This window comes from Peromyscus leucopus, chromosome X (genome assembly GCF_004664715.2).
Source record: "Peromyscus leucopus breed LL Stock chromosome X, UCI_PerLeu_2.1, whole genome shotgun sequence".
In the NCBI taxonomy this organism is placed as follows: Eukaryota; Metazoa; Chordata; class Mammalia; order Rodentia; family Cricetidae; genus Peromyscus; species Peromyscus leucopus.
In genome coordinates, this window is record NC_051083.1 from 61,957,853 (window position 1) to 61,969,680 (window position 11,828).

The following is an 11,828-nucleotide window of genomic DNA, read 5'->3' on the forward strand; positions in this document are numbered from 1 at the left end:
GCCTAGTGCCTGGAGATTTTCACTCTACATGGCTCGTGGGACAGGCGACAACCAGATTTGGGCTAAGGCCAGCACAGATCTTTTCCAAAAAGGTGATGGGGGCTGGGCATGGTCGCTCAGCCTATAATAAATAGCACACTAAGGGCAGGCAGGATCTCTCCAAGTTCCACGCCGCCAGGGCTACTCATTTAGTCCATTTAAAATGCAGTGACAGGGGGCACTGCCTCCTCCTCCAGAGGACCCGGGTTCAATTCCCAGCACCCACATGGCAGCTCACAACTATCTAACTCCAGTTCCACCCAAAACAAAACAAAACCCCTCAGCAATACATTACTTATATAGATATATACCAAAGCCCTGGGTTAGAGCTTCAATAGCGCAAAGTTGCATAGGTGTGGCTAGTTAAGTCTGACTCACCCAGCCAAACAGAGGGACCCCACAGATAGGAACTAGATCTAAATCAGCCCCAGAATTTGATCATTATTCATGTTATAAACCCCCAACAAATTATTTTTGAAAAAGGCGACACAAAACCACAAGTAAGTAGTTCACCATGCTGTTTAATCTAGCACATTGCCTAGAAAGGCTTGTACAAATACTCCTCCAGCATGTCTCCTAGAGACCATTTCACCCACTGCTCTGTTTGGCCGCTAGCCTCTTGTCTCTCTCTTCAGCAATGGTGAGGCGGATTCCTTTTCCTCGGGGAAGAGAAATCCATGGTTTGTTGCCCTAGATGAAAAGAATTCAAACTCCATTAGCAGGACAGCATAGGACACGACTGGCCTTTAAGTCACCGGAACTAAAGCCAGTCACAGGCTGGCTGTTGGGGAGGTGGTCCTGAGACTCAGATACTAGTTTACCATCAATTCCTGTTGCTGCGGCTATTTTATTCAACCACTGCCCACATCTGTAGATACGAGTTTGCCCTTCATACTTAACCCCTCCCAAGTTTACTGTGTAGTTGGCACAATTAAGGAACACCTAAGGAGGGACATTTCTGTTTAAGAACACGACCCACAAACCACATAAGGAAGATTCATCCCATTCCTAGCTTGCTATGATTAAAGCGATGCCCAGCACCGTCTACACCTCCATGTACTGCTGGGAAGGGAGCCCCAGACTTACCTTGCCAATAACAAAAATGTTGGAAAGCCGAGTGGCAAAGCTGTTGCCATTGGCATCTTTCACATGAACCACATCAAAAGAGCCTGGATGTCTTTCTCTGTTGGTGATCACACCAATTCTTCCCAAGTTAGCACCTCCAGTCACCATACACAGGTTACCTAGGCAGGAAGAAACGATCCGCCTCAAGCAAAGTGCAGGATAAGCTCCCAATCAACCCCCTCCCCAAACAAAAGACCAGTCTAGCCACTTCTATGCACCTGCAGCCTTAAGATTTGTCCCAACCCTCAATTACAGCTAATGAACCCCTCCCCTGACACAAGTAATCGACTGCTTGAGGAACTTCTCAGGTCCTGATTTTATCTCTCCTGCCCGGGTCACTTCTAGCCCCGAGGTAAAGCTGTTGCAATGGACATATAGCCCCAAGGTAAAGCTGTCGCAATCGACATATAGCCCCGAGGTAAAGCTGTTGCAATCGACATACTCCAGGGATGTTACCACTACTAAAGGTAGTTACATCACCATTAGCCTGAAAATGAGTATCTATATATTCTGACAACCTAAGTTGTCCAGCCTGGTCTTTAACTTGCAGCCTACCTGCCACCATCTTGATTAGCTGGTAACAATTTTGCACTAATTGGACCAGTGTAGGAGCAGGTGTCTCTCATATCTCTCCCTCAGCCACCAAGACTATTCTAAGCATTTAGATCAGTGAAAATCCAACAAACCCTCAAAAGAAGCCAAGTCCCAAGTGCTCCACAAAGCTTAACAAAATTTACATCTGGAAAAATCCCAGAAACCACCAAAACTTTTACAAGTCACCCAGGGGACAAAGGATGCTTACCGGTGTCAAACTTGATGAAGTCGGTTATTTTGCCTGTATCCAAATCAATCTGAATGGTGTCATTCACCTTGATGAGGGGATCAGGGTAGCGAATAGTGCGAGCATCATGGGTCACCAGATGTGGGATACCTTTTGTGCCCACAAAGATCTTTCTCACTTTGCACAACTTGTACTAAAAGCATAAAAGGGTTAAAGTCACTTAGTCTAGTTCAACTCATTAGTCTGCATCAAGACTGTTTCTAGTTCTTTATTAAAATTAACCTCTAGAAAGATTTCTCCTTGCTTCTAAAAGACAACCAGAAGCCACTGCTCTAACAGTCACAAAAATAAAGCTTCAGACTAGAGTGGCTGGAGGCAGAGCATATGCTCATCGTGTGAGAAGCCATGCTCAGTGCCCAGCACCAAAGTTAAAAAAGCAGGACCTCACTCAACTGTGAACTCGTTCCTAAGTGCGCGCGCGCACACACTTTGATCGCGGCCTTCTACCCCACCCCCACGCTCTAACTTAACGCCAGACTCACCTTGGCCTCCTCAGGTGTTATACGATGAACAGCAAATCGACCCTTGGTGTCATAGATCAGACGGAAGTTCTCTCCAGTCTTGTCAATGCTGATGACATCTGATACCAAAGAATACGGTTACCATAGCGATCCTCATTACCCCACAATGAACTGGGGGGGGGGATACACCCCGTTTTTGACTCCACATAGTTTAAAGTAAATGGGAATTTGGGTTTCAGAGGTTATCCACAAGTACGCCCCCACAGCAGTAAAAGTACTAGTAATTTCCTGTTCAGCTGCCATTTCGGGGAAGGAGTTAAGGGGTGGCCACTACCAAGTGTCTTTTCTAGACACTCACCCATAAACCCAGCAGGGTAGGTTATATCAGTCCTGACTTTGCCATCAATCTTAATGAAGCGCTGCATGCAAATCTTTTTCACTTCATCTCCAGTCAGGGCATACTTAAGTCTGTTCCTTAGAAAAATGATCAGAGGCAGACATTCCCTCAGCTTGTGGGGGCCAGTGGATGGACGAGGAGCCTGGAAAACATTTTAAAACCGTTATTTTAGGAAAACCATTTATAGGATTGACTCAAACCCATCTCCTGGTTTTGAGCTCGGCGGAAACAGACAAAAACTATTTACTGCACCAAAACTTTGGTTATTTACACGGGTATGTTTAGAAACTTACAAAAAGTATCTCCGGCCTTAACTTAAATTCCACAGCATTTCCTCCTCCACCGGATGAGGTCTGCCTACTTTGAGACCTGAATCTATGTATCCATATAAGTATACTATGTAACACGTGGAGAAAATGAAACACAAATCTTTCAAAACCGAGGTAGGATACAGGTCTATGAGAGTAGAGAACTAAAGATCCTCTGCATTCTGCTTCATGAATAAAGAAGCTAATTAAAGGTACATGTTAAAGTACTTCCACAATACTTACAAACACGCCGGTCAATTTATCCAGCATCCAATGTTTTGGAGCTGCTACACGCTTCAGATGTTTCTTGGGACCACGAGCCTGAAGGAAGTTTTAAACGAAACATTGTTAAATTGTTTCCGGTCTTTTCAACCGGCAGCTTACAAAGAGCACTGTGTAAATTCGTTAATGAACTGACTTTCACATTTTCCTGGTCAACAAAATGTGGGTAATGTTTAAAGCATAGGGTCCAAGTAAAATGTAGAAGAGGCAGGTAAGCATTAACAAGCTCCTAGTGCTTCACTATACAAAGAACCCCGGAGATTTACATTTACACCACGATACTGCTTAAGTGTGCCTGGTCACAAAAATTCTATTCTATCTATAGCACCATGCTTGTGAAGCACCCAAGAAACACAGGCAGACAGCAACAGAAAATGGCCCAGGACGTTATCTCACTTGTCAATCAAAAAGTGCAGTACTAGCACACAGCTGGACAAAAGTTTCAGGTACAGAAATCAATCTAGCCTCGCCATGACCACGTGTACTGCTCCTTTGTCTAAGAACGGACTGGTACCAATTTCCACATTCAAAAGCGGAAGGAAGCCTTTTTAATACTTCTTACAGAAGTTACCCGCTATATAATGTAAAGTCAGTCCGTGTCAAAAAGACAAATGCGTCAAGTGCCCATTCTCCAAGCAGAATGCGCCCACCTGCCCCAGGCTTGCAGTCTGCACTCCTGGCCCCTCGAATTTCCCGCCTGGGAGAACAAACGCTTCTCCAGGGGCTAGGGAATGTGTGATCGAGCCAAAGGCCTTGCCCTCTTCGACGGATTTCCCACCCTAGCCCAGGCCAGTTCTCTCGCTCGCCGCAGAGCCCATCTCCGCCGGCCCGCAGCAGTGCTGCATTTGTCTCCACCCTGCAGTCGCCTGCACCAGCCCTGATCACCCCGGGTAGCCTCGGTCAGGGAGGATGGAAGCCGATGCAACCCAAGAGCTCACTATACCCCTGCCTTACCATGGCTGCGCTGGGAACGGAAAGAGACTCGCCTTCTTCCGGTGAACGTAGAAATTAGGGTCGGAGGCTGCGCGCGCCGCGCCGGAGCCTGGAATGCTCCGCCCAGCCTGATTCTTTCCCAGCAGGCGGGCACTCTCTCTTGCCATCTGCTGGTGGGAGGTCAGAGGTCCTAAGCTAGGAAACCGAGGTTGAGAAGCTGGTTCCCCCTTACACCTCCACTTGTTCTCCTTTATGTGCTCAGTCCATTACCAGACTGAATGATGAGTGCTGGGAATGCCCAGACCAACCGCACCAGACATCTGCCTGCAAGGAGAATGCTCCTTGGTTGGGTGATAAAAGATACGTTTTAATACTTGATACTTTTCTTATACAAGGTTTCTCTCATCTTCCAGTTCCTTTTCTTATACATGATTTCTCTCATCTTCGAGTTCCTGAGCCAGTTAGCCCTATGGGATAAAAGATAAGTAGAGCCAAAGGTAGTTTGCTCTTTTGCTTTTGTGCAGATTGCTGAAGCAAATGGACCATCCAGGGTGAGAGGGTAGGGATATCTGCTTGAACCTGGCACCCTGCCCATCCATTCCTGTAGAACACATTGGGCACTTGTCGTACTATAAGGGAAGAGAGGGAACATTAGAGAGTGTCTGGTTACCTAGCCAGTATGGATCTGCTTGTTCTGCTTTCCTCCTCTGAAGCTGTCCTTCATTCTCCAGTTCCTGCTCTGAAGGAACAGAGACCTCTCAGTTATCTGTGGTTTCCCCGAGGTGAGTGAACTCTGCCCATCCTAAACCCCAGAGATTCAGTCCCTTCAAACTATTATGAAGAGGAGTTTTTCCCTTTCCTCTTCTCTCCTCTCCTCCTCGCTCTCTCATATGTATGTGTGTATGTGTGCATGCACATAATTTATAATCATATATATACATATATATATGATGTATTGGCATTAATGACTGCTGGGGAGGAGTCACACCCTTTTTAGATGTACAGGTATATATATATGGATAAAATGCATATGTGTATATATATTATATGTGTGTGTATGTATACATATATGTATTTCTTTTGAGATGGAGCCTCATTAGGTAACCCAGGCTAGCCTCAAATTCATGGTTCTTCTGCTTCAGCCTTCTAAGAGTTGGGTGTGCAGTCATATACCCCCCCATCTCACACCACCCCTGCAACCCCCCAGCCCACTGTGTAGATGTTGTAGTCAATGGTTTTGTTGTTGTTGTTGTTCTGTTTTGTTGGAGTGATAGATTTTCTCTAAGGCTGGCTTTTAACTTTTGGACTCAAGCAATCTTCCCACATTAGCCTACCAAGTACCTGAGACTATAAGCAAGCAGACTATATATTTATTTATTTTTAATTTTTTTTTCTTTTTAAAGAGACAGGGTTTCTTTGTGTAGCCCTGGCTGTCCTGGAACTTGCTCTGTAGACTAGGCTGGCCTTGAGCTCACAGAGATCTACCTGCCTCTGCCTCCCAAGTGCTGGGATTAAAGGCGTGCACCACCACCGCCTGGCTATTTTTCATTTTTGAGACAGGATCTTCTAGACAGGCTAGGCTGGCCTCCAACTCGAGATCCTCCTGCCTCATCTTCCTAAATGCTGGGATTATAGGCATGTACTACTATGACCAGCCTATATAATTAATATTATTGTTATTATTTTGTTTTTTTCAAGACAATTTCTCTGTCACTCTAGCTGTCCTGGAACTACCTCTGTAGACCAGGCTGGCCTCGATCTCAGAGAGATCCTTCTGCTTCTGCCTCCTAAGTGCTGGGATTAAAGGTGAGTGCCACCACCACCAGGCTTTGTCTTTATTTTTAGTTAATGTATAGCAATTGTACAGATTTATGGGGCACAGTATGACATGCCTATGCATGTATATGATGTATAATGATCAGCTCAGAGTAATTTCTACATCTTTCACCTCAGACCCTTATAACTTCTTTGTGTTGAAAGCATTCAGAATCTTCTCTCCTGCCTATTTTGAAGCATTCAACCAAATATTTTCAGCCATCACTGTCCTACTGTGCAATCCACTGAGGGTCCTCTTTGCATCCTTTCCAGGCTCTGGGAACCATTGTTTTCCACTGCTTTGTCATTAGCTTTTACTGTAGTTTATTTCTGTTTTAGGTTTATTTATTTTATTTTTCTGTGGGTATGAGTGTTTGCTTGCATGTAGTCTGTGCATCACTTGCATGCCTGGTGTCCCCAGAGGTCAGAAGAGGACCTTGGATTCCCTGGAACTAGAGTTCTAGGTTGTTGTGAACTGCCGTGTTCTGGGAATTAAACCTAGATCCTCTACCAGAACAAGTGCTCTTAACAGCTGAGACATCTCTCCAGCCCCTTTATTTTATTTACAAAGAAATAATATTGTAGTGATTCTCTGACAATTTCATGTGTGTGTATAACATATTTTGGTCATAGTCATACACTCCCCCCCACCTCACTCCCAGGATTTCTCTGTGTAACCCTGGCTGTCCTGAAACTCTGTAGACCAGGCTGGCCTCAGAGATGCACCAGCTTCTGCTTCCCAAGTGCTGGGAGTAAAGCGTCTGGTCTGTTTCCCTTTCTTACCCTGCTTCCTCTGGGACACTCCTTCTTCCCAACACGCCCCTTTGGACTTTAATTTTTTTTATTTTGGTTTATTTGTTTATTTGGCTGGCCTAGAACTCACAGAATCTGTCTGCTTTGTCCAAGTGCTGGAATGAAAGAAAGGCCATGCACCCCCACGCTTGGCTGACCTGCGAGCTCTCTCTCTCTCTCTCTCTCTCTCTCTTCTCTCTCTCTCTCTCTCTCTCTCTCTCTCTCTCTAACTTACTGAAGTAGCTGGAATCTATCAGCTGGGGATAGAGGTCCAGGGCTACATAGTGAGACCCTATCTCAAAAACAAAACAAAAAATCTCCACAGAACCCAAACAAATAAAAAGCCTACTGAATTTTAATCTTACTTGCATGTACTTGGGTGTGGAGTTGTTTACTGGATCATGGGCAACTTAACAGTGACTACATTCCTGAAGAAACTAGTTCTTTGGGGAAAAAAAGAAAAAGAAAGAAAGAACGAAAAAAGCCTCTTCAGTAGCCATTAACAGCCCATAGCTCTCCAGCTAAGGATGGGGCCTCAGGAGCCCCTCCCCCATTTCATGCAGGAATGTGAATGACTGGATCTTTCACAGGTCTTAGGCAGGAAACCACAGCTGCTGAATTCATGAGCACACTGGCCATGTCGTGTTCAGAAGATAGCACTCCTCCCTTCCTCTGGCTCTCAAATCCCCTGGGAGCTTTGCGTGTGCGTGTGTGTGAGCACGTGTGTGCGAGCACGTGTGTGTGTGAGAGCGTGTGTGTGTGTGTGTGTGTGTGTGTGTGTGTGTGTGTGTGTGTGTTGCGTGCCCGCGCGAGCTATTGTTCCATTTTGGAGGCTGGCTCTTTCAAGACTGCCCGTGAACCCCATGGTTCCTCAGTTTGGAACTGTCGTGAGCAGTGAGCAGCCCAATCCTTTCAATGGTACCACCTAATCCCACTCCTCAGCTTTGGCGATGCCTACAGCTCCACTCTCTGTCTGAGAGCTGCCAGGCTCCTTGGGTCCTCCTCAGACAGGGTAAATCCCGCATTTTCCCTGATCCAAAGCTTACCTATGACACTTAGCTCAACAGGCAGGAAGGAGTGATTGGCTTGCCTGCTCTGCTAAGCTGAACATCCCCAGGACAGAGTTGTCCTAACTCATTCCGGCAGACCCTTCACCACTGACAGAGAACTCGGCACTTCATTCAGCACTTGGTAAATAGCTGCTGAATGAACAAATTGAGTCAGCAGCCTGCTCATCTTGCCATCCTCCTATGCTGTTCCTCCCACTGTGGGTCTGAGCTCTGGACTCAAGAGGTTCCGTTTTACAGAGCTCTGTTTCTGTATTCTCTTTACCCATTAGAAATCTGCAAAGGAACAAAAGAAAAGTGTGTTCTTAGCTCTTTCCCCACCAGACAGTGTTAAGGAGGGAAAGGAGTCCTTGCTTAAACTTTTTTTTTTTGGTGTTTTTTTTTCTTTTGGTTTGGTTTTGGTTTTGGTTTTGGTTTTGTCGAGACAGGGTTTCTCTGTGTAGTTTTGGTGCCTGTCCTGGATCTCGCTCTGTAGACCAGGCTGGCCTCCAACCCACAGAGATCCACCTGGCTCTGCCTCCCGAGTGCTGGGATTAAAGGCGTGCGCCACCACTGCACGGCTATGTTTTACTTAAGTTGTGTAATTGAGATTCCTATTCATCTTCCCCTTCACTGTTTGATTTATGGCAGACACTTTCCTATAGGCTAATCCACATTCTAAAAAGATTGTAGCCTCCCCTCCCGGAAGTACAGCCAGCATATTCTTTCATCATCTTGATATGGTACAAATTTTTATCTTTTTTTAAAAAAAAAAAATCTTGAACCCGGAATAGCAGTCGGTGCTCTTAACCACTGAGCCATCTCTCCAGCCCCCCCCCAATTCTTATCTTAATAGTGAAATGTTTCACTAAAGCTTGCCCAGTGATTGGGCAAAACCAAAACTTATTATAAGCCATAGTCATCCTAGGGTCCCCCCTGCTATGTAGCCTCCCTGGATCTGTGGGTTGCAGTCTGATTGTCCTTTGCTTTACATCTAGTATCCACTTATGAGTATATACCATGTTTGTCCTTCTGGGTCTGGGTTATCTCACTCAGGATGATATTTTCTAGTTCCATCCATTTGCCTGCAAATTTCATGATGTCATTGTTTTTCTCTGCTGAGTAGTACTCCATTGTGTATATGTACCACATTTTATTTATCCATTCTTCAGTTGACGGGCATCTAGGTTGTTTCCAGGTTCTGGCTATTATGGATAATGCTGCTATGAACATAGTTGATCATGTGTCCTTGTGGTATGATTGAGCATTCCTTCCGTATATGCCCAAGAGTGGTATGGCTGGGTCTTGAGGTAGATCGATTCCCAATTTTCTGAGAAACCGGTAAGTCAACTTTTATAGTAATTTCTGTTATAACTAATTATTGGAAAGAAGCAATTAAGTTGGGCATGGTGCCACACACTTGTGATCTGAGCACTCTGCAGGCTGAGGCAGGCAGGCAGGAGGATTGTGAGTTTGAGACCAGCCTGGGCTCTATGGTAAGACCCTGTGGCAAGAAACAAACAAAACAACCAAGGGCAATTGCCTGAAGATTGGGGGGCTAGAAAGGAAATGGAGGGGGCCAGATTTAATGAAGGTGGCACACTTTTAGTTCTGGACTCAGTGTGAAGGGAGTGGTGTAGCTAACCGGCTCAAGGAGGAAGGCCAAACACCATGGGGCACGCCTGTAGTCTCAGCACTTGGGAGGTGGAAGGAGGAGGATCAAGAGTTCAAAGTTATCCTTGTCGGTTTAACAAGTTCAAGGCCAGCATGGATTATCTGAGACTGGACTCAAGAAAAGAGAAAAAGAGAAAAGAGTTGATCTGAGGAGTGAGGGATGACCATGGGATATCCATTTAGGAAGGACAGGAGAAATGGCTGGCCGGAGCTGTCCTCTAGATCAAGGTCACAGCGTTCATTAGAGGAAGTGTTGGGGAGATGAACAGCCTGATCTCTCGCCTCCCAACAGCCGTTGGTTTGTTTTTATACCACAGCTTGTCAAAGGACTTGAGAGAATCAAAACATCCTTTCCAGTATTTTCTCTTCGCTCTCAATTTATATTTATGCACAAATGACATTGTGACAATAATGAAGGGAATTTGGAACATGGTAAGTAAATTGCAAATAGCACCTCCCCAAACACCCTAAACACATCATCTGTCCTCATCTGTCCCTCTCCTGTTCTTTTTCTGATCAGTTTGTGTACATGCATACTTTTACATAATTTTAGTCCCAGCATACAGACCATTTTCTATTCTGCTTTGATTATATTAGGAACGCGTTCTGAATCACTACATAATTTCCATAATTACCATTTTAACAGCTGCATCATATTCCACTAAGTGGTTACCCCATAATTAACAAAAGTTCTCTATTGTTGAACATTTACTTTCCTTTTCTTCTTTACTTTTTCTTTCCTAGGAATAGTGCTATGGTGGACAGCTTCTTTCAATAGCTGTTTCCTTCAGTTTGGTTATTGCCTTAGACTAAATCCAGGACTGAAGGAATTGCTCGGTGGTTAAGAAAATGTACTACTCTTTTTTTTTTTGTTGTTTTGTTTTTTTGTTTTTTGAGACAGGGTTTCTCTGTGTAGCTTTGCACCTTTCCTGGGACTCACTTGGTAGCCCAGGCTGGCCTCGAACTCACAGAGATCCGCCTGCCTCTGCCTCCCGAGTGCTGGGATTAAAGGCGTGCACCACCACTGCCGGGCTTTGTACTACTCTTTTTTAAAATTTCTGATTTGTTTACTTATTTTATGTGTGTTGGTGTTTTGTCTGCATGTATGCCTGTGTACTACTTGAATGTCTGGTGCCCTCAGATGCCAGAAGAGGGTATTGGGTCCCCTGGGACTGGAAGATACAGACAGTTGTGAGGTACCATGTAGATTCTGGACATTTAACCTGGGTCCTCTTGCAATAGTAACCAGGACCTTAACCACTGAGCCATCTTTCCAGCTCAGTATGTACCAGAGTTCGGTTCCTAGCACCCATGTTGGGTGGCTGACAGCCACCTGCAGCTCCAGCTATAGGCATATGCACTCAAGTGCTTATATATTTAAGCACTTGATTAAATATATTTAAGCACATAATTAAAAATAATAAATTAAAAAAAATCAAGAAACCAACAAATAAGCAAAAAGAAAAATCCATTCCTTCAACTGCCATTTATTGAGTGCCTCCTCTGTGTCAAGCTCTGTATTATGCACTCGGGATGGCGAGATGACTAAGACCTAGCTCGTGCTTGCAAAGAGCTCATCTTATCATGGTAGAAGCAGGGGAGGAGGGAACCCGCTGGGAAGCTGGCAGGAAAGTGGTGGTGAAGCAGCTTGGACCTTGGATTGGACTTCAGCCTGGAGGTACACGAAGGTAGATCCCACCGCTCCCGGAACCCTAGCAGCTCAGAGAAGGCACGGTCAGGGTTATTGCAGCCATTCAAGTAAGAAAGAGGCCCACGAGACCCAGATCTGTGAATTCGGGGTTAGAGAGGCAGGGCAGATTAAAAAGGCATTGCAAAGCTGGGCCGTGGTGGCGCACGCCTTTAGTCCAAGCGCTCGGGAGGCAGAGGCAGTGGATCTCTGTGAGTTCGAGGCCAGCCTGGTCTACATAGTGAGATCCAGGACAGCCACCAAAACTACACAGAGAAACCCTGTCTCAAAAAACAAACAAACAAACTACAAATAAATAAATAAATAAAATAAAAAGGCATTGCAGATGGAATAATGACAGGATCAGACTGGGAAGTGATGGATGGGGGCGGGGAGCTCAGTGAGGGGCAAGGAATTAGGGTGATTGC

At 45.3% G+C, this 11,828-nt stretch overlaps 1 protein-coding gene across 1 annotated transcript; it reads right to left on the bottom strand.

Moving 5' to 3' along the window:
* Nucleotides 1-540: 540 nt before the first annotated feature.
* Nucleotides 541-4,499, bottom strand: Rps4x (ribosomal protein S4 X-linked). Its single transcript, XM_028892082.2, has 7 exons — nt 4,408-4,499; nt 3,415-3,492; nt 2,825-3,005; nt 2,488-2,585; nt 1,967-2,138; nt 1,126-1,283; nt 541-729 (listed from the first exon to the last, which is right to left on the bottom strand). The coding sequence occupies exons 1-7, from the start codon at nt 4,408-4,410 to the stop codon at nt 628-630; spliced, it is 792 nt and encodes a 263-aa protein (XP_028747915.1). The 5' UTR covers nt 4,411-4,499; the 3' UTR covers nt 541-627.
* Nucleotides 4,500-11,828: the final 7,329 nt, after the last annotated feature.